This window comes from Chiloscyllium punctatum, chromosome 36 (genome assembly GCF_047496795.1).
Source record: "Chiloscyllium punctatum isolate Juve2018m chromosome 36, sChiPun1.3, whole genome shotgun sequence".
NCBI classification, from domain to species: Eukaryota; Metazoa; Chordata; class Chondrichthyes; order Orectolobiformes; family Hemiscylliidae; genus Chiloscyllium; species Chiloscyllium punctatum.
In genome coordinates this window covers 59280996-59307145 of record NC_092774.1, presented here as the reverse complement: position 1 = coordinate 59307145, position 26150 = coordinate 59280996, and the positions used below count along the sequence as shown (strand labels likewise).

The 26150-nt window shown below is 46.9% G+C and overlaps 1 protein-coding gene and 1 long non-coding RNA gene across 2 annotated transcripts in view; one reads left to right on the top strand and one right to left on the bottom strand.

The window, feature by feature from the left end:
* Positions 1–20872, top strand: part of LOC140460103 (uncharacterized) — a 54751-nt gene extending 33879 nt beyond the window's left edge. Inside the window, exon 3 of the mRNA XM_072554503.1 lies at positions 19926–20872. Coding sequence (XP_072410604.1) covers positions 19926–20786 — 861 coding nt within the window. The 3' untranslated portion in view covers positions 20787–20872. The remainder of the gene's footprint in view (positions 1–19925) is intronic.
* A 2277-nt stretch (positions 20873–23149) lies between these two features.
* On the bottom strand, positions 23150–26144 carry LOC140460540 (uncharacterized). The gene is made up of 2 exons (XR_011954173.1): positions 25496–26144; positions 23150–23957 (listed from the first exon to the last, which is right to left on the bottom strand). It is a non-coding gene; the product is annotated as an uncharacterized lncRNA (long non-coding RNA).
* Between the last annotated feature and the right edge of the window lie 6 nt (positions 26145–26150).

The window sequence follows — 26150 nt, the reverse complement described above, 5'->3', positions numbered from 1 at the left end:
CAACTTGTCCATGCTGACCTGATATCCTATATTAATCTAGTCCCATTTGACAGCACCTGACCCATATACTCTGGCAGCTCATTTCATATATATCCCACCCTCTGCATGAAGAAGTTGTCCATGTAATATATTTTGCCTCTTACCCTAAACCTCTGCCCTCTAGTTATGGACTCCCCCATCCCAGGGAAAAGACCTTGTCTATTACCCTGTCCATGCCCCTCATGATTTTGTAACCTCTACTAGGTCACTCCTCTGCCTCTGATGGTCCAGTGAAAACAGTCCCAGCCTATTCAGCCTCTCCCTATAGTTCAAATCCTCCAACCCCCAGCAACATTCTCGTAAATCGTTTCTCATAGAGAAGTCAACGTTTCAGTCCTGAAGAAGGGTTAATACCCAAAACGCTGACTACTCCACATCCTGGTGCTGCCTGGCTTGCTGTATCCTCCCAACCTCTTGCTTTCCTTCTTTGGCACGCAGTATGTAGTGGCTCAGTGGTTACCACTGCAGCCTCATAGTGCCAGGGGCCCAGGTTTGATTGCAGCCTTGGGTGGCTGTATGTGAGGAGTTTGCACTTTCTCCCAGCGTCTGTGTGGGCTTTCTCTGGGTGATCCTGCTTTCTTCCATAAACCAAAGATGTGCAGGTCTTGTGGATTGGCCATGCTTAATTGCCCATAGAGTTAGGTACATTACTCAGAGGGAAATGGGTCTCAATGGGTTACCCTTCGGAGGGTCGGTATGGACTTGTTGAGACAAATGGCCTGTTTTCACACTGACGCTAATCTCATCTGCGCTACTTTTGTCACTAACGAATGACAGAGTTGACTCGACAGGCCGAATGGCCTAACTTCTGCTCTGATGGTCTTGCGGTCTTAGGTTCCTCTGGATCATTTCATTTGGCAATGTGCAGTCCCTGGCTCAATGAGCAGCATTGTCCACTGACAGCAAAGCTCATAGGATCGTAGAACTCCGACAATGTGGAAACAGGTCCTTCAGCCCAACACATCTGCACTGATCTTCCGAAGAGTAACCCAGTCAGATCCATTTTCCTACCCTCCCTAAATTGCACACAGATCCCGAACGGTGGAATTATTCCTGGGTTCTTGGTGCCATGAGGCAGCAGTGCAATTCGTGAGCCACCATGGGGTTGTGGTTGTGGGGTGTAGGGGAGGCAATTGCAGTCCAACAGAAAACAAAAACAGCCCACCTACTCCCCCACTGCACCCACTGTCAGGACTGGCAGGATGATCAATCCTGGGGGGTGACCCAAGGCAGCGTAACCGGTGGGATCTGATTGCTGGGAGCGTTGGTGCCCCTGCTGGTGCTTCCACAAGTTGCAGGAAAATATGAACCTCTTCCCACACTTGGGCGAGCTGAAGGGCCTCTCCCCAGGGTGGACACACTGGTGCTTCAGCAGGGCGGAGGAATTGTTGAAGGCCTTCCCACACTCAGGGCAGCAGAAGGGCCTCTTCCCCTCTGTGGACCCATTGGTGCTTCAGAACCCTTTCAAATTTCACAATATCCTTCTGATAGGAGGGAGACCAGAATTACACACAATATTCCAAAAGTGGTCTAACCAATGTCCTGTACAGCCACAACATAACTTCACAACTCAGTCAGAGGAAGCTTTAAAAAACCCACAAAAAACAAACAGGAAAGAATGGTGGGAAAAACCGAATTTTTGAGAGTCAGCTTGGAAGCATCAATGAGAAATCGGCGGACTGGTTTTATTGGGGACGCGTTCTCCTTAAATACACTATATACGTATTTCTCTTTTGTTCTTCGTAGTTTCTCTGTGCTGCAGAGTGTAGTGGCTTGTTGAAATAATGTCCTGATGCAGCCTCGTTTGTGGGTGTTGGGATGATTGCTTCTGTGGTTAAGTATTTGGTTTGTGCGTGTTGCTTTTCTGTAGATGCTAGTTTGAAGTTCCCCATTGACTGTTCGATCTACTGTGACATCTAGGAATGGCACTTTGTTGTTGTTCTCCTCCTTTACAAACCAGGAGCGCCCCCCCCGCCCCCCCAACCCCCTCGGGCCCATAGTCTCACTACTTGTAACACCAATACACAGACTAGTCAAAGGCCTCTACTGAAGACTAAAACAACCAAGTCGAAGATTCACACCACACCATTTACTCCATCCAAGAATTCCTGAACGCCAAAGACACAAAGATAGAAGGGGATGGAATAATGATGTCCTTTGACATAACAGCCCTGTTCAATCCATTAACATCAACGTGGCCAAAGAAAACTGAAGACACTACTCGAAGAACCAAAGATACAAACACAGCACCAACTTCATCAGCAAAGATAACACTGTCAAGCTCGTTCAACTGTGCCTTACCATCCACTTCATATTCAGTAACAAGCCCGACAAACAAATCAACGAAACACCCATGAAACCACCAGTATCAGGATTCCTAGCAGAAGCAATAATGTAGAGACTCGAACAAACAGCCCTTTCGACGATCCAACCCAAACTTTGGGACTGGTACAGCAATGACACTTTTGTCATCAGAAAATGAAACAAATTAGAGGAAACCTACAACACCATCAACAATCTCCTAACTGGCATAAAATTCACAAAAGAGGAGAACAACAACAAAGTGCCATTTCTAGATGTCACAGTAGAGCGAACAGTGAATGGTAAATTCAAAACAGCGTCTACCGGAAAACAATGTACGCGAACCAAGAACTTAACGACAGAAGCAATCATCCCGACACATACAAACAAATCTGAATTAGGACAGTATCTCAACGAGCCACGACACACTGCAGCACCCAGGCACTACGAAGATCAATAAATAACTGTGCAGCGCATTTGAGAAGAACGGGCAACCTATAAACCCCCCGAAAATTGCTTCCCAGACAGCGGCGGTAAGAGCGCCGGAGCCAAACCACGAGACCACCTCAGAGACATTCAACCCCAGGCCATCAATGCGGACTTCAGCAGTTTCCTCATTTACCCTCCCCCACCTTACCGAAGTTCCAACCTTCCAGCTCAGCGTTATCCTCATGGCCTGTCCTACCTGCCAATCTCCCTTCCCACCTATCCGCTCCACCCTCCTCTCTGACGTGTCACCTCCATCCCCACCCCCATTTCACCTATTGTACTTTTTGCTACCTTCGGCCCAGCAACCCCCAATTTATCTCTCTACCCTGGAGGGGGACTGCCTTTATTCCTGATGAAGGGCTTTTGCCCGAAACGTCGATTTTCCTGCTCGTCGGAAACTGTCTGACCTGCTGTGCTTTTCCAGCACCACTCTGATCTAAACTCTGGTTTCCAGCATCTGCAGTCCTCACTTTTGCCTACCCAATAAACCCAGTGTGATGATTTCACATCAACAAACTGACACAAGCAGACACAACGTCTGCAGAAAATCTAGCCACATTACTTTACGTTAAAGACATCTGGGAAATGATGTCCAGACAACTCAACCCTCTCAGCATCATGGTGGCCCACAAACCTCCCAACACACTTAAACAGGGGCTAATGAACCTGAAATACCCGATACAAACAACCAGCAAACGAATGTTATTTACAAAATACCATACAAGGAAATATATACATGAACTCTGCTGCACAGTTCTCTGTGGCAAGAAATGCTGGGATGAGATAAGGAAGATTTTTTTCAGCCAAAACGCAGACAGGCCGCCTACTTGCAGAACGTTTCAGAGAACACCTCTGGGACACCCGGACCAACCAACCCAACCACCCGGTAGCCCAACACTTCAACTCCCACTCCCACTCCACCAAGGACATGCAGGTCCTTGGACTCCTTCATCGCCAGACCATGGCAACACGACGGTTGGAGGAAGAGCGCCTCATCTTCCGCCTGGGAACCCTCCAACCACAAGGGATGAACTCAGATTTCTCCAGTTTCCTCATTTTCCCTCGCCCCACCTTGCCTCAGTCAAATCCCTCAAACTCAGCACCGCCTTCCTAACCTGCAATCTTCTTCCTGACCTCTCCGCCCCCACCCCACTCCGGCCTATCACCCTCACCTTGACCTCCTTCCACCTATCACATTCCCAACGCCCCACCCCCAAGTCCCTCCTCCCTACCTTTTATCTTAGCCTGCTGGACACACTTTCCTCATTCCTGAAGAAGGGCTCATGCCCGAAACGTCGATTCTCCTGCTCCTTGGATGCTGCCTGACCTGCTGCGCTTTTCCAGCAACACATTTTCAGCTCTGATCTCCAGCATCTGCAGTCCTCACTTTATCCTGAAAAAACTCCCAGCCTATCCACCTGGATGCAGGTATACTCATGTCCAGTTATGAACTGTTGAATGTTGGTGCCGACTGGAACGGCCAAATGACCTATTCCTGCTCCCAATTCTCTCCCTCTGTGTCCAGGACAACTAGAGAACATACAACATAGGTGCTGAAATTCGGGCATTCAGCCCATCAGATCTACTCCACCATTCAATCACGTCAATTAAGATTTTCAGCCCCATTTTGAAATTTGGATTTTGGAAAGACAGATCAGGGCAGGATCTGCAAAGTTAATGGGGCGTGTTGTTGAATAAAGATAAGTTGGAGTGCTGCTTCATATTTTCTTGAAAGTGGAGTCGCAGGTAGACAGGCAAGCGAAGAATGTCGTATGTTATGCTTGCTTTTATAAGTCAGTGCATTTCCGTGCAGATGTTGGGAGGTCATGTTGCCCCTGTACTGGACATTGATTAGGCCACTTTTGGAATACTGTGTTCAGTTCTGGTTACCCTGCTACAGGAAAAGTGTTGTGAACCTTTGAAAGGGTTTGACAAAGATTTACAAGGCTACTGCCAGAGTTGGAGGGTTTGAGCTATATGGAGAGGCTAAATAGGTCGGGGCTGTTTTCCCTGGAGCATTGGAGGCCGAGGGGTGACTTTTAGAAGTTCATAAGGAGCATGGATAGGGTGAATAGCCAATACCTTTTCCACATAGTAGGGGAGTCCAAAACTAGAGGGCATAGGTTTGAGGTGAGAGGGGAAATATTTAAAAGGAACCTTATGGACAACTATCTCACACCGAGGGTGAATCGAGCATGTAATGAGCTGCCAGAAGAAGTGGTGGAGACTGGTATAATTACAATATTTTAAAAGGCATCTGGTAGTAGGGTGAATTGAGAGGGATACAGGCTAAGTGCTGACAAATGGAACTATGTTAATTCGGAATATCTGGTCAGCACAGACAATTTCAACTGAAGGAAAGCAGAAATGTCGTTGTGAAGACTGGACTTTCAGAGCAACTTTCAAAGATGTTTTGCCCTTACTGGGAGCAGAAGCTACAATGAAATCTTTCATTTGTGAGACAGCAGTTGAGTGAGTGAGTGCATCTAGGATTTTGGTGGAAAATGGGAAGTTGTTGAAATGTGAGGAAGAAGTGTTTTAAGTAAAGCGTCCTGAGCCGAGTGAAGGGTTAGGTGGGTTTTTGTTTTAAACTGCTCATTGTATTCAGCCTCTACCATTATATTTCCAATGCTGTACATCAGAAGGAACAGTGAATCAGTAACTGGTATCATTAGAAGCCTTACGATTTTCAGTACTGCAGGTATTGCATTGTTTCATTAGCATTGTAAAGGTTACTGGCAGCAGCAGCAGGTGTGAGCTGTATTCACGAGAAATTATTAAGCAGTTAGATAACACACACACAATAGGGCAGGGTGGGACTTGTCTTTCCATTTGTAGAAGGTGGGAGATTCTGGGTTTGTGATCTGGGGCACACACAACTGTGGTTAATCATAGAAGCCCTCCTGTGTGGAAACCGGCCATTCATCCCATCAAATCCACACTGACCCATCCAAAGAGCATGCCACCCAGCCCCAGTTTATCTAGTCATTTCTGCTGGTAGGTGAGACTAGGTCACAAGATTAGAGGGAGTGGAGTAGATAGAGGTGGAGAAATTCCTTTCCCAGAGAGTGGTGAAGCCATGGAATTCCTTGTCCAAGGAAGCAAGAGTAGTAACCATATTCAAGACACAGTTCGACGGGATTTTGCAAGGGAGGAATTTAGGGTAGTCGGGATAGTGCAGATAAGTGGAGCTGAGACGATGGATAGGTCATCCATGATCTTTATGAATAGTGGAGTAGGCGCAATGGGCCAAATGGCCTACTCCTGTTTCTATTCCTGTGAATGCATAAACCTGCATTTCTCACGGTCAATTCAAATCAAGGCAGGTGAGCAATGTAATGATGTGGAAAGTGAACATTAGAGAATGATAGAAATGGACAAGGAGAGTAAATGTCCCAACAATCAAAACTGGATTGAAAAGATCACAACAATCAAAACTGAAGACTGTATGTCTGAATGTGTGCTGCATTGTCACAAAAGTGGATGAATTGACTGTACACATTGAAGAGAATATGATCTAAGACTCCTGACAGAGGCATGGCTTCAGGATGCCAAGGATTGGATCCTGAATATTGAGGGGGTACATGGTATTCAAATTGAATGGGAAGGTCTGTAAAGGTAGAGGGTTGGCCCTGCGAATCGAAGCACAGATCACAGAGTAGTATGGTGTCAGCTCAGATTTCACATCCTGATTTCACTGTTCTCCTGTTGATCTCCCTGTTCCCACAGAGTGAAATGTCTTCTGTTCTCAGCTCTGCTGGATTTCTGCTGAAGCCTTTGACACCCTTTTACAGCTTCCAGAATAATAAAACATTCCGTCAATCAAGGCCCAACCCACATCTCCTGGCCTTTCAACCATCCAGGCTGAGTGAGTCATCGTAGCAGGGAATAAAACAAGGACAATGAAACAAAATTAGACATAAACAAACATTTGGTGCTCATGCTTAAAGTTTGTTCATTAGATAGTAAACCAGAATTAGGGGTCTCCCAGGATTCTTCTTGTGCCCCACTTGAGAAATTCCCTCTCCCTTGCATCTAAGTATTAGTTCCCAGCTATGATTTATAACGATATTTACATCAACAGAAATTAAGCATCTGTTAACAAATATACAGAGAGATATACAAACAGACTTTTTAATCCAACACATCTATGCTTTCCTATATAAATCTAGTGACCTATTTGCCAGCATTTGACCCATATTCCTCCAAACCTTTCTTATTCACACACTCATCCAGATGCCTTTTAAATGTTTAAATTGTACCAGACTCCACCACTTCCTTTGGACTATTTACTCTATCCATGCCTCTTATGACTTTACGAACCTCTTTAAGGTCACCCTGAGCCTCCGACACTCCAGAGAAACAGCCCCATCCTATTCAGCCTCTCTTTATACCATAAACCCTCCAACCCTGGTGACGTCCTTATCAATCTTTTCTGTGCCCTTTCAGATTTCACAACAGTTTTCCTATCCTAGAGCAGGGAGACCAGAATCGAATGCAACATTCCGAAAGTGGCTGAACCAATGTCCTGTAGAGCTGCAACGTGACCTCCCAACTCCTATACCCAATGCATTCAATGGGCCAAATGGCCTCTTCCTGCACTGCAGGGATTTAATTATTTGATTCTGTATCAGAGTCAATTTCAGTCACTATCTCTGGTTTACGGTGTGTCAGGGTGGGATCACTGGTACCAGAATTGCATGCAACACTCCAAACCTGGCCTAACCAATGTCTTCGACAGTCGCAACATGACCTCCCAATTCTACATCCATTGCACTGACCAGAAAAAACGCAAGCATACCAAACACCTTCTGCACTGTCCTGTCTACCTGTGACTCCACTTTCAGGGAACTATGAATTTACCATCGCGTCTTCCAGCTTGGAAATGGATCTTTGACCCAACCAGTCCATGCCAACCATAATCCCAATCTAAACCAATCTCTCCTGCCTGCTCCTGGCCTATATCCCTCCAAACCTTTCCTATTCATGTACTTAAAAAAATGTCTTTTAATTGTACCTGTATCCTTCACTTCTCAGGAAGTTCATCCCACACATTAGTAGTTGAATGGCAAGGATGGGTTTGAGTTGAAATGGTTCATAAAATAAATAGTTTTTACCCAACACCCTGTAGGAGATATGGTAGCAAGTTCAAACCTGGAGTCTCACAAATCAATATTTCCATGGAGTGGAGGGAAAGTAAAGTGCTGGATTCATAGAGAAGGTGGTTTTCTGTGAGTGTGAAGCTAAAATTAAATCCGTGCTTTGGTTGAACTCAAACTGCATTGACTTGGAGGAGAGCGAAGGGAGTTTGTAAGTGTCCTCCCCTCCCCACATACCTCAGCTGCAGGGCAGCGCAGGTGCAGTGTGCGCCCACTGTCGCCCCCAACACACCCCCCCCCACCCCCCCTTGCCATTGTGGATGTCACAACATGTAAGTAGCCCTGTCAGTTTCATAGTGAAGCCCCCGCCCTCTGGGCAACATCTGGGAGCAAAGCAATGTCTCCCCCTTTCCATTCTTTATCTGGGGTGCGGGAGGTTGAGGGGGACTAGAGAGAGTGACAGGGGGACACTATTCACTTGTGGTAACTGGAGTGAATCCAGGAAAGGAGCTCAGATGCTCTCTGTCTCAAAGGTCTTTTCATTGTGTATTCCCTCAGTTTGGCACATATAGAGTTTGCACCCTGGAAAAGGATTGCTTCTTTCCTCATGTTCACAATTAAAAGGGTAGTTTCTCATGGAACTGAGCAATTTTTAAGTGATTGGCACATTCATATAAAATGTAGACACATGTTGCTTCATTTGGTGAGGATCTGATATTGTTGGCTGTTGTAAAAGCTTCGTGGCTATGATTTTTAACTTTCTAATGCAGTAATGGATTTATGCCATGTAGTATTGTCATCTTTTTTATATACTAGGCCAGCAGGAAGTCATTCAGCATCTTTACCGGCTTTCTTTTCTCAAACAGCGTTGACATTTCATTATCACATCCTTGATTCAGCTCCATTTCCAGCACCTTTGTCGGCAGCTTTGTCCAGGTCATTGTCATCTAAATGACGTTTATCTCCATTCACACCTAAGGCTATCTGGCTGCATGAGGGCTTTCTGTGTCCTGCGTAATATATGATCAGCAGGCATCTAGCAATTTACAGGTCTTGCCACCGATGTTATGTTCATTTAATTGTACTGATAGTGATCAAAATTAGTGTTTTTTTTTTGCAGGAAGACATGCAGAAAGAAATCTGGAAACAAATGATACATCAACTTCTGACAGAGCCACTTGATTCATTGGGACTTGAATGTCAGCAGCCATTCAATTCGAGAAGAAATGTTTGTTTTTGTCTGCTTGAGAGATTTTGGACAGTGCTGTGGCAGGAAGAATACTGAGACAGAGCTGAAAATGTGTTGCTGGAAAGCGCAGCAGGTCAGGCAGCATCCAAGGAGCAGGAGAATCGACGTTTCGGGCACGAGCCCTTCTTCAGCAACACATTGTCAGCTCTGATCTCCCACATCTGCAGTCCTCACTTTCTCCTCGAAGAATACTGAGACACCCGAGTGAGGAGATTCAGTGCGCTGACTGTGAAAAGTGCTTCAAGCCATTTACTCAGTTTGGGGAATCAAAATCTCACCCCTCACGTTGGGGAGAGACTGTGTACCCACTCTGTTTTAAATTTCAAACCCAGAGTGACACAAGGAAAGCTCCCTCCAAAGGGGAAACCGTGGAAATGTGGGGACTCTGGGAAATAATTCCCTTTCCCATCAGCGCTTGACACCCACAGACATGTTCACACTGGGGAGACGCCGTTCTCCTGCTCAGTGTGCGGGAAGAGTTTCAGTTGGCTGTGCAGTTCACACCAGGGAGAGGCCATTCATCTGTCACCATTGTGGGAAATGATTCACTCAGTCGTCCCGGCTGCAGACACACCAGCGGGTCCACACGGGGGAGAGGCCGTTCTCCTGCTCTCAGTGTGGGCAGTGATTCATCAATGCATCCATCTCCTGAAACACCAGCGAGTTCACGTGGGGGAGAGGCTGTTCACCTGCTCTGAGTGTGGGAAGGGATTTGTCGATTCTTACTCTCTGCGGACCCACCAGCGGGTCCACACTGGGTTCACCTGCCCCAAGTGTGGGAAGAGCTTCAGTCATGTGAGCAACGTGCGGAGGCACCAGCGGATCCACACCGGGGAGAGGCCGTTCACATGCTCCGTGTGTGGGAAGTGGTTCACTCAGTCATCTACACTGCTGATCCATCAAAGGGTCCACACTGGGGAGAGGCCATCCATCTGCTCTCAGTGTGGAAAGGGCTTCACCCGCTCCTCCCACCTGCGAGTTCACGTGCCATCGCAGGGGGATTGAAGGAATGACGGCTGAGTGTCATTATCGATTGGACTATCAACCCAATTCTGGGGACTCCCAGAACCAAATCCTGCTGTGCCAGGTTGCAGAATTGGAATTCGGTCAGAAATCTGGAGTTTAGAATCCCATGATGAAACCATTTTCGGGGGGAAAAACTCTCATCTGATTCACTCACGCCCTTTTTAGGGAAGGAAACTGCCCTTGTGGGAAAGGATTCACTCAGTCATCCCAGCTGCATCCTTTACCCGGTCTGTTCTACACGTGACTCCAGACCCACAGCTGTGTGGTTGATTCTTAACTGCCCTCCACCACCACCCCACCCCCGACATTCCCCTCCCCACCCCCCACCCCTCCCCCCCCCCCCACACACACACACGGCAACTGAGTCGCAGTAATTTAGTTGGATTGAAGTTGCTGAGTGAGGCAATACGTCCTTCAGCTTAAGGCTGGATCAAGGATCCAATTATAAAGGGACAGCTCAGCTGACCAAATGTAAATGAAGTGGAGTTGGGAGGAGTGTGTGCACTTTGAGCTGCTTTTTTTCAAAAAAAAAGGCTACTTTTCATACACTTTTTTGCTGGGCATATCTGAAGCTGTAACAAAGTTGGGTGGCAAAGTTGGGTTAAGCAGAACTTAACCCCGGTCTCAGACTCTCATTGAAAGCTGTGAGGTCTATCAAGTTTTTGCTGAAAGCTGCTCATTTCTTTCAAACTCCTGCACTAAGTTTCCAATGTCATGTATCAGAATGAGCAGTGGATGAGTAGCTACTATTGTTAGATATTGTAATTTTTTCCGGAGTGCAGGTACCGCATCGTTTCATTGACAGTGTAAGGTTTACTGGCAGCACCGGGGTGTGTGGGATGTACTCACAAGAAATAAAGTTAAAAATCACACAACACCAGGTTATAGTCCAACATGTTTATTTGGAAGCACTAACTTTCGGAATACTGCTCCATCATCAGGTGGTGTAGAGCAGGATCATAAGAGAATTTATAGCAAAAGGTTGCAGTTTCATGCAACAGAAATGATATATTGAACAAACCTAGATTGTTGTTAAGTCTTTTCTCTTTTAGAATGGGTTGCAGGTTTTGGTTCATTAATATGTAAATCCCAGAACTTCCTTGAAAACACATTCTCGAGACAACTTAAGGTCTGTATATCAAACTTGAATCAGACATGTTCTATTTCCAAAGTAGAAATTTATAAAATCTCACATGGATTGACTGCCTGTAGATTGTGTGCTTTTTGAGCAAAATATAATATATCTGCAAATGTAATTCTGCAAATACAAAGTCACCCCAACGCCTGATATGTAAGTGTGCGTGCATGAGAGGGTGAGAGTGTGTGCATGCTTGATAAAGTGTGTGTGTGTGATAGAGTATCAGCCTGTCAGAGGGTGTTAGTGTGGGGGGTATATGTGTGTGTCTGAGAGAGGGGTCTGTGTGAATGTGAGTGTATGTGCTTTGTGTGTGTGTGAGAGAGTGACAGTGAAGTGGGGTTACCTGTCATGTGACATGAACCCAAGGTCCTGGTTGAGGCCATCCTTATGGGTTCCAAACTTGGCTATCAGCCTCTGCTGGTCCACTAAAATTGGTTCAGCAGTTCCACAACACACACTAGAGAGGGCAGAGTGGGACTTATCTTTCGATTTGCAGGAGGTGGGAGGTTCTGGGTGCTGGAAACTAGGGAAAACACATGCTGGAGGACCTTCGGCTCAGAAAGATGGAGCTGGAAGCCAGGCTGCAGACATGTTGGGGGAATCATAGAGCCCCTACATAGAGCCTGTGGAAACAGGCCCTTGGTGACACTTCAGTCCATTTGAGAGATTGAATTTGCTTCCACAGAGTTTCCACGGTGTAGGGGTCAGTGTGTCTTGGCAGCCTCAACGATCCAATGAAGGGCTCATCTACAGTGAGAATACCCAGTCCACTTTTCGCCAAAGAGTTAAAGTTCTCTCCACAGTCAGAACCCTGGGGCACTCCCACGCAAGCTCTCTGTAATCGCGGGGCTTCCCGATGCATGTTGAAGTTTGGAATAATTTCCTGCAGACAAACATTTCCCCTCCTGGATTCAAATGCTGCTGATATTCAGGCCCTGAGTAAATTCTTTGTGCATGCCTGAACAGCAAATCTCTTTCTCTGCTAATACCTTGAGAGATCAGATCACTGCTGTCAGTGCAGGGCAGAAAATAAGATGAGAGAATTCTGGTTTGTACGGAACATCCTTCTCTATGTTCTACCCAAAATCTGTCTCCCAATTCCTCCACCTTTCGATAGATTCCAAACCGAATTCATCCTTCCGTCCTCCTGTTTTTGCCTAGCTCCCCTCTCTTGAAAGCGCTGACTCTCAGTTCAGTTTCTCAGCCACTTCTTCCATCCCCAGTATGTCGCCCATGTCTTTATTTAGTTTTTAAAAGAGAAAGGCAGTGGTTTGCTGATGCCAGGACATGAGGGTGACTGCGCTCAAACAGTGTTCCAGACTCTGTGTAGTGTCATTTACAAAAATCTGCACTGCACGTGTACAGAGAAGTGGATCCTGGGAGTGGGGGGGATGGTGGGAGTGGGTGGTATGCATTCACCACCTCCCCATTGAATCAAGACCCAATCATCCCCTCAGCGTCCCCTGTCCATTTACCCATCGCCACCTATAGCCCCCCGTCCATTCTCTCTCACTATCCCTAGCTTCCCGTCTCTTCTCTCTCTCTCACACACGCATCCCACCATCTGCACCCTCTTGTTTCTAACCCCACTCTCTGCAACCCCCTCCATTCTATCTCCATACCCTCTGCCCCCGTCCAGTCTCTCATCTACCCTCTCTCCCCAATTCATTCCCCTTCTCTTTCTCCCCACCCTCTGCCTTCCTGTATCCAGTCCCTCTCCCCACACTCATTCTCTCTCTTCCCCCACCCTCTCCTGCCATTCATTTTTGCTCTTTCTCCCCCCACACTCTCCCCCCACACTCTGCAACCCCCAATTCCTCTCGCTTCACATTCTGCACCCCCCCCCCCCGCCATTCTCTCTCTCTGCCAAACCCTCTACCCACCAACCTGTGCACATCCAGGCTTTCTCTATCCCCGATGGTCAGTCCCCGTGTCCATTTTATTTTTGTCTTTCCCTCCAAGCCTCTTCCTCCTGTCCAATCTCTGACCACACACCCCCAACCCCATCCTTTCTCTTGCCTCGAGACCTCTAATCATAGAGAGAGAATGGATGGTAATGACTCTACCTGGGAGACAGGAGGGGTTGATTCGAGAAATAGCTGATCTTTGACATTGAGAATAGCTAAAACGATGTACTCAGAAAATCGTTAAATTCTGAAAGCATATTCAATTGTTGAAAAAAAAAAGCTGCAGCCATCTTTCTGAAATTTCCATAAAAATCTGTGTCGTTAGGCCACAGTTGAGGACAGGCTGGAAGGGTGCAAGGGCCGAATCCTAGTCTTATGAAATTGGTTTAAATTGTGTAGAAATAGAGCCATAGAGTTGCACAGCACGGGAACAAACCTTTCGGTCCACGCCGACCATATATCCTAAATTAATCTAGTGATCCATTTGCCACCATTTGGCCCATATACCCCTCAACTCTTCCTATTCATATACCCATCCAAATGCCTTTTAAATGTTGGAATTGTACCAGCCTTGACCACTGCCTCTGGTAGCTCATTCTATACCTATACCACGCTCTTCGGTCCCTTTTGAACCTTTCCCCTCTCACCTTATACCTATGCCCCTCTAGTTTTGGACTTCCGCTACTCTGGGGAAAAGACATACAAATGTTGAGCAGCCAGACAAAATGAAAAAGGAATGAAGTGTTGAGCCCCAGGGAAACAAAACAAATTGTGGCTCTAGCGTTTCTTTTTTCTGACTGGCATTTGGACACTGAAAATTTAGCAGTTTCACCGGCAACTCCATTTGGCATACTGCGCATGCTTCTCGGTGTCAGCAAGCACTGCGCATGCTTCTCGGTGTCAGCAGAATACTGCGCATGCTCCTCTCTGTCAGCGGAACGACGCACGATATTGTTTTGATTGGCCAATGGAAAGTGCTGGAGGACCGGAAGGAGCCTGCCCCCATTGTCTGAATGCGGAAATTGGATCATGAGTTTGTGTTGGTGCCGTTGCTGCTCCTCTCTCTCTGAATGAAGATTGAGCCTTACCCCAACTGCAACTTCTTTCCTCTATCCAACATCTGTGAGTACAACACATTTTTCTCACCCCCTTTTCCATTCTCGTGTTCAACTCGACTTTCAGCAAAGTTGGTTCATGTCTGTGTCTTAATTCGCAAACACGTGGCAAATGCAGTAACACTGTGTGCAGTTGTCGCCTTTCCTGTGAAATAAAAGCAGAAAGGAGATGCATTGTTCAAATGGTGATATATTGGGATGTGGAGCAAGTGAGGATTGCAGATGCTGGGGATCAGAGTTGAAAAGTGTGGTCCTGACAAAGCACAGCAGGTCAGGCACCATCCGAGGTGCAGGAGAGTCAACATTTTGGACACAAGCACTTCATCAGGAATGATGTGTGGATGTACAAAGGTGCCTCAGCTGCCTTCTACTCAGGCTTTCTACTCCAGTCAATGCCAGTTGTCACAAGCAATGACCAAGGCAAATGGTATATTAGCAAGAGAAATTGAGTTCAGAAATGTCTTCCTGCAGTTAGGGGTCATTGAATATATTCAAAGCTGAGTTCATCTGACTTTTAAATGTCAAAAATAGTTATGGGGGAAGGCAATATTTTTAAATTAAATATTTTATTGGAAACATTTTCAAATCCTTTACAAAACATCTAGACACAGAAAAGAACTAAACCAAAGTACAGAAAGATAGAGGCAATACAACAATGTCATATCACAATGCTATTAATAATGAACTACCTACTACCCTACCAGAACAACCATATCTGCTGAGTTTAATCTAAACTATAATCAAATTAAATAAAAATTAAAGTAAACTGAATGCACATTAACTTAAATTAGATTATATCACATTACTTTATTCTATTTCACTCACCACACCTCCACTGAGACTCCCAATCCTGGGAGCACCAGTTATTTTCCCAATATTCTTTTCCCCCAATCTCCCCCTCCCAGGGCCCCACGGGTGCCCAGACTGATTCCCACGGCTGTAACACGCCCCTAATTAATATTGCTGATAAGTCTGCATCAATATAATTTAGAAAGGACCGCCATGTCTTGTAAAATTGTTCCGTTTTGTGGTGCACCATATTTGTGAGGTAGTCTTGGGGGAGATGCTCCATCACCAGCATATGCCACCCCATAAGACCTGGGGGCTTTTCCAATGGCCAATTCATTAAAATGTGCTTCCTCGCACAGTGGGTAAGAATGTTACACAGTCTCTTGCCGTGTTCCCCCAGAGAGAGCAAATTTGGCAACCCCAGAAGAACTTCAATCCTCAGGATGTTCTTACCAAGCACTCCAGTATCTCTGGATCTTACAACAGTGTGGGAGAGTGCCTATACTAATTTTACATTTGGGACCCCCTGGTGACGCTCCTCTCTTGAACTTAGCTAGCCTCTCTGGCGCCAAATGAGCCCTGTGTAAAATCTTCAATTGCATGACCTCTGCTTTGTTACATATTGAAATTTTCCTTACATTTTCCCATATATCTTCCCATACTTCCAATGAAATATCCTCTCCTAGCTCCCAATTCCATGTCCTACAGAGTCCGTCCACATCCCGAAGGCACATCCCTTCTGTAAGTGATGCAAAATACGATCTGAAACAGCACCCGTACACTGGAGCACTCTTTTCTCCACATGTGGCCTGTAAAGCTGAGCCAGGAGCGTGGTCTTCCTCTGTATATAATCCCTTACCTGAAAGTACCGGAAAACGTTCCTATTAGACAATCCATACTTCTGACTTAGCTGGCTAAATAACATCAAGATCTCCCCCTCAAATAAGTTTCCTAAACAGGAGATTCCCTTATTCTCCCATGACTTTGAGCCAGAGTTCATTGCCCCAGATTGAAATCATTGGGCTCCCGCCAATGGGGTAAATGACGAGGTCTTCAGCCAATTGCCCTTGTCTTGCCTCATTATCTTCCAGGCTTTCACCGTATTTAAAATGATTGGACTCTTACACTGCTCAGTCACAGATTTCATCTTATCCATGAATAATAGATTAACTAGGGGACTGCAAGGCTTCAATGTCAAGCCAAATCGACCCTGAACCCCCCTGTGCCCAGTCACCCACATATGCTAACAAAGCACTTATTTGATATCTCCAAGTCTAGAAGATCCACTACCACCACCAACTCCCCCCCACCCCCCCCCCCCCCCACCCCCGTTTTATCCTCTCCAGTAATTGTACATAGTTAGCTTTATACAGCTGGTGGAAGGCAGGGGTAATAAAAATTCCCAAATACAAAAACCCTTTTGACGACCATCTAACCAGGAACTTCATTCCATCCTTCAGATCAGGCACCTCCATTAATACCTCCCACTGGCACGGCTTCCGATTCTGTAAAGTTGATCCTGCAGCCCGAAAAACTCCAGATACATTAATTGTTTGAATCAATCGAGGAACGCACTCCTCCGGATTGGCCAAGGAGAAGTGGATGTCATCAGCTTATAGGGTGATCTTATTCCCGCCCATTCCCACCCCTGGCCCCACTATTTCAGGATCCCTCCTGACAGCCCCAGCTAATGGCTCAATTGCCAAGGTAAGTAGCAGTGGTGAAAGAGGACACCCCTGTCGACTACCTCTCCCAATATTAAAGTTATCTGACTTAGTGCAGTTTGTGATGATGTTTGCCTTAGGATCATTATGCAACTCCACCACCCATCGACCAAAGGATCCCCCCCAAACCAAAACGCTGTAGGATCCCAAATAGGTACGGCCATTCTATCTGGTCAAATGCATTTTCTGCGTCTAGGGAGACACCGAACCCGGGATCAATATTTGCTGGCATACCTGCACTATGGTCAGTACCCTCCTGATATTGTTGGAGGAGCTACAGCCCTTGACAAAACCCGTCTATTCATCTTTCATAATTTAGCGCAACACATTTTCCAACCTCAGGGCCAGCATCTTGGTAACAATTTTAAAATTTAAATTCAACAGGGTCTGTGTGAAGCACATTCTTCAGGCTCTTTCCCCTCCTTTAAAATGAGGGAGATATTAGCCTCCCTAAGAGAGTGCAGAAGACAATCCTGTGTATATGAATAGCAATACATCCCCAGAGGCGGCTCCACGAACACATTTATGAATTCCTTATAGAATTCACTTGGGAATCTATCTGACCCCAGTGGGATGCTTTATTGCTTCCTGCACCTCCTGTATCGTAATAGGCCCATTCAACAGGGAAACCTATTCTGCCTTTATACTGGGGAGGTGCAGGTCCTCAAAAAAGGACTGCATCCTCGCTGCACCGTGTTCGTCTCCCTCTGACCGATATTACTGTGCAAAGTATTCCATAAATCTAACATTGATCTTCTTCAACTCACTGTGCCAGCCTTCTCTCTAACAAACATAAAAGATTGGGAAGCATTTTTCTTTCTAGCCAGATATCGACTTGGCTTATCTCCAGATTAAAACAATCTTTGTTCAGCAAAGGAGACCCTTTTTTTGCCACCTGTGTGTGCAATGAGTCGAGAGCAGTCCGGAGAGCTGCAGTTTGACCAGGGAAGGCCTATTATAATATGCTTTCTCAGCTATCTGCAGCCGGGTCTCCAGCATATGATTTTGCTCCTCCCTCTGTCTCCTTCCATTTGTTGAATACGAAATAATCAGGCCTCATAAATATGCCTTAGTGGCCTCCCACAGTATTGCTGGATTACTGGCCATACCTGGGTTGATATCCCAGAAGGCCTTGAACTCTCTTCTGCTGTACTCAACGGATTTGCTACGCCTTAACAGGAATGGGTCCATGCACCAGTGCTGTGCATCCATTCCACCACCCTTGACTTTACCATCTAAATACACTGGCACATGGTCCGAGACACCTATATTGCCAATTTCACAAGCCAATGTTCTGTTCAAGCAATCCAATGGCATTAAAAAGTGTCAGTTCCCATGTGGCACTTGTGTGGGTTGGAAGAGAAAGTTATGTCTCTTCCATTAGGGTGGAGATGCCTCCACATTAGGGTGGAGATCCCAACTCCTCGCACATGTCCACCAACTGCTTAGGTTGTGTCGGTGTATCTGCCTGGCCCCTTGGCACCCTGTCTACCTCGGGATCTATTAGGCGATTAAAATCTTCTCCAATGACCATGCGGCGCACCCTAGACTTATTAATTTAGCAACAGCATCAATTAGAAATTTAAGAGGGTGCACCGGGGAACGATATACATTCAGGACGCCATACTCTTCTCCATGTGTTAGAGCTGTAAGAATGATGGACCATCCATGTTCATCCTTAATTTGCTCAATTACCTGGACAGGGAGGTTCATTCTTACCAGTATAGCCACTCCTCTACACTTGGAGCTAAAGGAGGAGAAGAATACCCTATCATAACCCCCCCCCCCCCCCCGCCCCACCCCCACCCCCCCCCCCCCCCCCACCCCATCCCCGCCCTGAGCCGTTGATCCTTCCATTGTTTATAAAATCAAGAGAGGCATGGATAGGGTAAATAAACAAGGTCACTTCTCTGGAAATCCAGAACTAAAGAATAATAGGTTTGTGGCGGGGTGGGGGGGGGGGGGGGGGGGAGATTTAAAAGGGACCCAAAGGGCAATTCATGCAGAAGATGGTGCATGTAAGGAAAGAGCTGCCAGAGGAAGTAGTGGATGCTGGCATAATCCTAACATATTTAAAGGCATCTGGATGGGTATATGAATAGGAAGGGTTTAGAAGGATATGGGCCAAACGCTGGCAAATGAGACCTAGATTCGGTGAGGATATCTGGTCAGCATAGACTAGTTGGACCAAAGGGCCTTTGTCTGTGCTATATATCTAGATGACTCTGGTTTGCCACTTCAGTCTGTTCAGTTTCTCTCTCGTATCATTGCCTTGATGTCTCATTCCAAAACTCCCCCACCCCCGTGGGGGCAGGTTAACCATTTTGCGTTTGGTTGTTTGTCAAGAAGCTGAATTGCAGTTCATCCTGAATGTACACACTATATTTTTGCTTCCCAAAATCAGACATACTCACTCTCAACAGTATCCCAATGTCGTGGAAGATATTAAGTTTCAGGTGGAGGTATCCAAAATTCAGAGAGATGTCAGTTGTGACTGTTTTGCTCTTCTGTCCCTGTCAGATCCTGAATCAGCACTTTCAGGAGAATTAGAATGGAGTGAGAACAGAGAGAGAGAGAGAGAGAGAGAGAGAGAGTGGGATGGTGCTTTCAGTTTTGTGGAATAACAAAAGAAAAGAATGTTCTGCAGAAAGTAGAATTGCTAGTTCTGAATTTCTACACTGGACTGACAGTGATGACTTTTGTAATCTCTTTTCAGAGTATTTGATCTGAAGATGAAGTTTCAAAATCAACACATGAAGGGCTTATGCCTGAACCATTGACTCTCCTGCTCCTCAGATGCTGCCTGACCCATAGTTTTTGACTCTGATTCTCCAGCATTTGTGAGCCACTCAATCCATCGGGACTGCAACAATTTTCAACTATGATCCAATTGGTTCCTGTTTTAGTACGTTTTCAACATCAGTGGGACTGGAAGAGAGACCCTACTGTTGCAGCAACGCACTGAGTGTGGAGCCTGAATCAGTTATCTGGCTGGATAGAGGAATTCAAGGCAGGGAGGGGACATACACGCGTTTGTATGCAACTGTAGCTTCGGCCATGGAGAAACCATGGAAGTGTGGCGACTGCGGGAAAGGCTTCCGTGTCCCGTCTGCCCTGGAGACACATCGGCGCAGTCACACCAGGTTTTAAGCCATTCTCCTGTCCTGAGTGCGGGAAGGCGTTCAGTGATTCCTCTGCCCTTCTGAGGCACCGACGGGTGCACACAGGGGAGAGGCCCTTCAGCTGCCCTGAGTGCAGGAAGAGCTTCAGCGATTCCTCCGCCCGGCTGAGGCACTTGCGGGTTCACACAGGGGAGAGGCCCTTCAGCTGCCTCAAGTGCGGGAAGGCCTTCAGCGATTCCTCTGCCCTGATGAGGCACCAGCGGGTGCACACAGGGGAGAGGCCCTTCCGCTGCCCAGATTGTGGGAAAGTGTTCACTCGCTCCTCCCACCTCGCGATTCACCGGCGGGTCCACACCGGTGAGAAGCCCTTCCCCTGCCCCAAATGTGGGAAGGCCTTCAGCAATTCTTCTGACCTGCTGATCCACCGGCGGGTCCACACCGGCGACAGGCCATTCACCTGCTCTGTCTGCGGGAAGTGCTTTACACGCTCTTCTGACCTGCTGAAGCACCGGCGGGTCCACACTGGGGAAAGGCCCTTCAGCTGCTCTGAGTGCGGGAAGGGCTTTACCCAGGTCTCCCACCTGCTGACACATCGGTGGGTCCACACTGGGGAGAGGCCATTCACCTGCCTCGAGTGCGGGAAGGGCTTTGCTGTCTCCTCCACTCTACTGACGCACCAGCGGGTCCACACTGGGGAGAGGCCGTTTGCCTGCCCCGAATGTGGGCAGAGGTTCACAATGTCCTGCAGCTTGAACAAGCACCAGCGGAGGCACCAGTGCTCCCAATAATCCGATTCTGCCGGTAACACTGCTGAGGGTCACCCCCAGGACTGAACCTCCTGCCCTTTCTGACAGTGAGTGCAGTGGGAGAGCTGATAGGCTTTTTTGTTTTCTACTGGGGGCGGGGGGGGGGGGGGGGTGGGGGGGTTTGGGAGTGGTGGTGGCTCATTGGTTAGCACTGCTGCCTCATAACACCAGGGACGCAGATTTCATCCTCAGGGTGACTGTCTGTGGAGAGTTTGCACTATCCCCCACCACCCCGTGTCTGTGTGCGTTTCCTCCGCGTGCTCCAGTATCTTCCCAAAGTCCAAACATGCGCATATTTGGGCGAATTGGCCAAGCTAAATAGTCCCATAGTGTACAGGTGTGGTGCATTAGTAAGGGGTAAGTGCAGAGTGATAGGGTAGGAGAATGTGTCTGGGTGAGTTACTCTTCAAAGGATCACTGTGAACTTGTTGGGCAGAAGGGCCTGTTTCCACACTGCAGGGATTCTATAATTCTGTGAACATTGCTTCCAGTGGGCGCTGCTGCTCATTGATCCCAGGACCCGCACAATCCAAAGACCACAAGACCATTGGAGCAGAAGTTAGGCTATTTTGACCCATCGAATCTGCTCCACCATTTGTTAGAGACAAAATAAACAAACTTCAGATGCTGGAATCTAAAATAGACAAACAGGAGGCTGGGCACAGCAAGGCAGGCAGCACCAGGAGGTGGAGAAGTCAGCATTTCAGGTATTATCCCTCAGGACTGAAGAAGGGTTCTACCCGAAACATTGACATCTCCATCAGAAATGATTTATCAGGAGGTTGTTAGAACGAGAGGGCATAGGTTTAGAGTGAGAGGGGAAAGATTTAAAAGGGACCTAAAGGGAAAACTTTTCATGCAGAGTGTGGTGTGCGTATGGAATAAGCTGCCAGAGGAAGTGGAGGAGGCTGGTAGAATTACAGAATTTAAAAGACATTTGGTTGGGGACATGAATCGAAAGAGTTAGAGGGATTTGGGCCAAGTGCTGGCAAATGGGACTAGATTAATTTAGAATATCTGGTCAGCGTAGACGAGTTGGACTGAAGGATCTGTTTCCGTGCTGTACCTCTCTATGACTACCGGTCTTGATGTAAGTTTAGAATTGAGTAACTTTGAATTGTTCAATCTTGTTGAATTCACCTCCGGGAAGGTTTCAAATGAACCCCTCCAAGCAATATGATTTAACTACACCGAGTTGGATAAAGTATCCCATCAAGTTCAACAATGAATCGCAGTTGAAGAAGTCAGAAGTCACACAACCCCAGGTTACAGTCCAACAGGTTTATTTGAAATCCCAAGCTTTGGGAACATTGCTCCTTCATCAGTGCTGCTCCTTCATCACTTCACCTGATGAAGGAACAGTGCTTCGAAAGCTCATGAGTTCAAATCAATCTATTGGGATTGTGACCTGGTGTTGTGTGACTTCTGACCTGTCCACCCCCAGCACCTCCACTTCAGAGTTGACGAATGAGATCAGATTTTATTCAGCATGATTTAGTGAGATATTCATCTGGGTGACCTTATGACTGAAACATCGATCCTCCTGCTCCTCGGGTGCTGCCTGACCTGCTGTGCTTTTCCTGCATCACACTCTCAACTCTGATCTCCAGCATTTTCGGTCCTCACTTTTTCCTGGTTCATGTGGAAACTCAACACTGTCAGAGTGACAAAGAGACACCAGTCATCGAGTACTATAGCACAGAGACAGGCCCTTCAGCCCAAACCGGTCCATGCTGACCAAAATGTTTGTCAACACTAACCCCATTTCCCTGCACTTGGCCCATATCCTTCTAAAGTTTTCCTATCCATGTATTTTTTGTTTTTTTTTTCAATGTTGTTCATGTACCTGCTCCAACCACTTCCACTGGCAGCTGTTTCCCCAGGCGAACTACACTTTGTAAATATTTTGCCCCACATCTTTTCTTCCACCTTTCTCCTCTCGCCATAAAAACACGTCCTTGCTCTTGAAATCCTCCCCCTAGGGAAGAGACCGTTACCATTAAGCCAACTCTACCCCTCATGGTTTGAAAATATTGCCTCAACTTCCTCTGCTCCAGTAGAAAAACATCCCAGCCTATCCAGCTTAAATTCTAATTTGATAATAATGGCAGTGATGATTTTGGCTGTGTATGTGTCAAGGATCGCTCATTTCTAAAGCAATGCTGTGTCTCTTAAGTGATCTTAAAACGGTTGGTGGGTGGGAGGGATCAGCCTTCGCTTTATAACAGTATTGAAGACATTCTCTTGAATGCAATGGAGTCAATATTAATCCTAGCCTCATGGTGTGGTTGTGGATGAATCACCTTAATTTGGCTCCTGACTCAGAAACCGCACAGAGAATCAACTGCTGAAACAATGATTTGCACTTTATTGCACGTAGCAACCACAAATAAAACCTCTCAAGTTCATTCAGCTTCACCTCCCGACCTTGGCTATCACCCAGTTGATGGCTGAATTTAACTGGGTTTCCACCGACAGTGCCCATCTCTGGAAATGTCCAGGGGTTTGATGCAGTATTATTCTTCTAAGTACTGCTGCTGCTGTATCATACTGGAGTTGAATTTTGGTGGCGGTTCCTCAATTTCAAATCTGTGGAGTGACTTTTTTTAAGACTCTAACATCACCTCACATTGCTGGAGACCTCAGGTCTGTAGTTTACCTTCTTATCCTTGAAGGTTCGGTGTCTGTTTGAAACAGCCTGCCCTGCATTTAACCCGTCTATGTCAGGGCTTTCCTTCTACAGGCAGAATTAATTGTCCTTTTGTCACACCATTATTAACAACATTATCTTACCTGTCCCAAGAAACAACTTACTGTGTTGCCTCCTTCTTCCCAGGGATGGTTAACAAGCCATTTATCGTGTTGAATCTGCTCTGCCATTCAATCATGGCTGATATGTTTCTTAACCCCATTCTCCCTGTAACCTTTGAGCCCCTTGATACTCAAGAGTGAGTGAATGGTGGAGCAGACTCAATGGGCTGAATGGCCTAATTTCACTTCCTGTGGTGTCACAGTTTCTCATCAGCCCTTTCGTTTCCTTGCTCCAGAAAGAGTTATTGTTGACTCGTGAAGTTGGGGAAGTTCTGGAGTTTCCAGGTGCACACCACGCTCCTCTCTGCCTCCTCTTCCTCAGCCTTCAGGTAAAGGGAAGACCTTTTAGAACAGAGATAAGGAGAACTTCAGACAGAGAGCGGTGTATCTATGGAATTCACTGCCCCAGAAGGCCGAGGAGGCCAGATCATTGAATATATTTAAGATTGGATAACTAGGTTCTTGAGTATCAAGAGGATCAAAGGTTACGGGGAGAATGGGGTTGAGAAACTTGTCAGCCATGATTGAATGGTGGAGCAGGCTGAATGGCATAATTTCTGCTCCTATACTCCTGTATGCTGATGTGTGGAGGGGTGAGGATGGGGGAAAAGAGATAAAGAGGGGAATACAATTAAGGTGAATCCGGATACAGATACATAGGAAATTCAAGAATTGTACGATAAATTTCAGACCACATAGAAGCACTGGCATACAGAGGGATCTGACCATATAGATCTCCAAAAGTGGCAACACAGGCTGGTAACGTGATCAAGAAGGCACACAGCACGTTTGCCTTGCGTGTAAGAGTTGGCGAGTTATGTTATAGCTATTTATTCCAGTCACATTCAGAATATTACATGCAGTTCTGGTCGCCACACGACCGGAAGGACATGGATGCTCTGGGGAGAGGGTATAGAGAAGGTTCACTAGGACATGCCTGGTCTGGAGGTCTCATTATGAGAAGAAATGGGATAAACCTGGATTATTTTCACTGTAAAGATGGAGGCGGAAGGATGACCTCAACAAAATGATGAGACACACAGATTGGCTGGACGGGGGCGGCATGGTGGCTCAATCATTAGCACTGATGCCTCAGAGCACCAGGGAAACTGGTTCGATTTCAGTCTCAGGCGAGTGTCTGGGTGAAGTTTGCACATTCTCCCTGCGTCGATATGGCTTTCCTCCGGTTTCCTCTCACAATCCAAATGTGTAGGTTAGGGTGGAGTGGCTATGCTAAATTACCCACTGCCCAGGAATTGGCAGGTTAAGTTGGATTGTCCATGCTTAAATTGCCCCACAGTGTTCAGGAATGTGAAAGTTCGGTACATTAGTCAGGGGTAAATGTCAAGTAATAAGGGTAGTGAAATGGGTCTGTGTGGATTATTCTTTGGATGTTTGGTGTTGGGCCAGATAGTCTGTTAGATACTCAGAGGCTTTCCCCCCAGGGTGGAAAAGTCAACTACAAGAGGGCACAGGTTCAAGGTGAGAGGGGGACAGTCCAGGGGAGAATTGAAAGGAAAGATTTTTCACACAGTTGGATGGTGGATGCCTGGAATGCAGGGCTAGTGGATGTAGTGGAAAGAGGCACCTTAGCAACAATTAAGGTATATCTGGATAGACACATGAATGGGAGGTGAATACAGGGACAGAAACCACGCATCGGCAATAAATAGAAGGTCTACGTTAGGATTAAGAATTGGCACACGCTTGGGCGGGGAGGGTGTAGGGGGTAAAATGAACTTTCAAAAAGCAGGGGATACCTGTATGCTGATGAAGGGGTGGGTGGAGGCTCAGGTGGAGCATTAACACTGAGAGGCCAATTGGATGGACTGTGCTGGAGACTCAATGGGACAGAGACAAATGTATCTATTAAAATCTACCTGCACTTCAGCCGCTTCTGTGGACTGTTTCCGTAGGGAAGGTGCAATCCCTGGCTCAGAGAGTGTCAGGCCCCACTGGAAGTAAAGTGGGTGAGAGCGCGGCCAGTCAGCATAAAGGAAACCCTTACCCCTCCCACTTCACCCACTAAACAGGGTTCAAGATGTGACTCTCAGCAATGGTAACAGCAGAATCCAACCCGAATCCCTGCGCCATCTCACTTGCGAAGTTGCTGGTGTCTCCCCAAGTTGCACGACTGGGTGAAGCCTTTCCCACACACTGGACAGGTGAACGGCCGCTCCTTGGTGTGGATGCGCTGGTGTTTGTGCAGGGTGGAGGAATCGCACAAGTCATTGCTCCACATGGGACAGGTGAACAGCTTCTCCCCAGTGTGGACGCGGAAGCTGAGCAGCAGGTGATACGACTGGGTGGAGCCCTTCCTGTACACGGAGCAGGAAAACGGTTTCTTCCCGCTGTGGATCCGCTGGTGCGGCAGCAGGTGGTGTGACTGAGTGAAGCCCTGCCCACACACAGGGCAGATGAACGGGTTCTTGCTGGTATGGACACACTGGTGGGCCAGGAGGTGGTGTAACTGAGTGAAGCCTTTTCTGCACTGAGTGCAGGTGAACAGCCGCTGCCTGGTGTGCAAACGCCGAT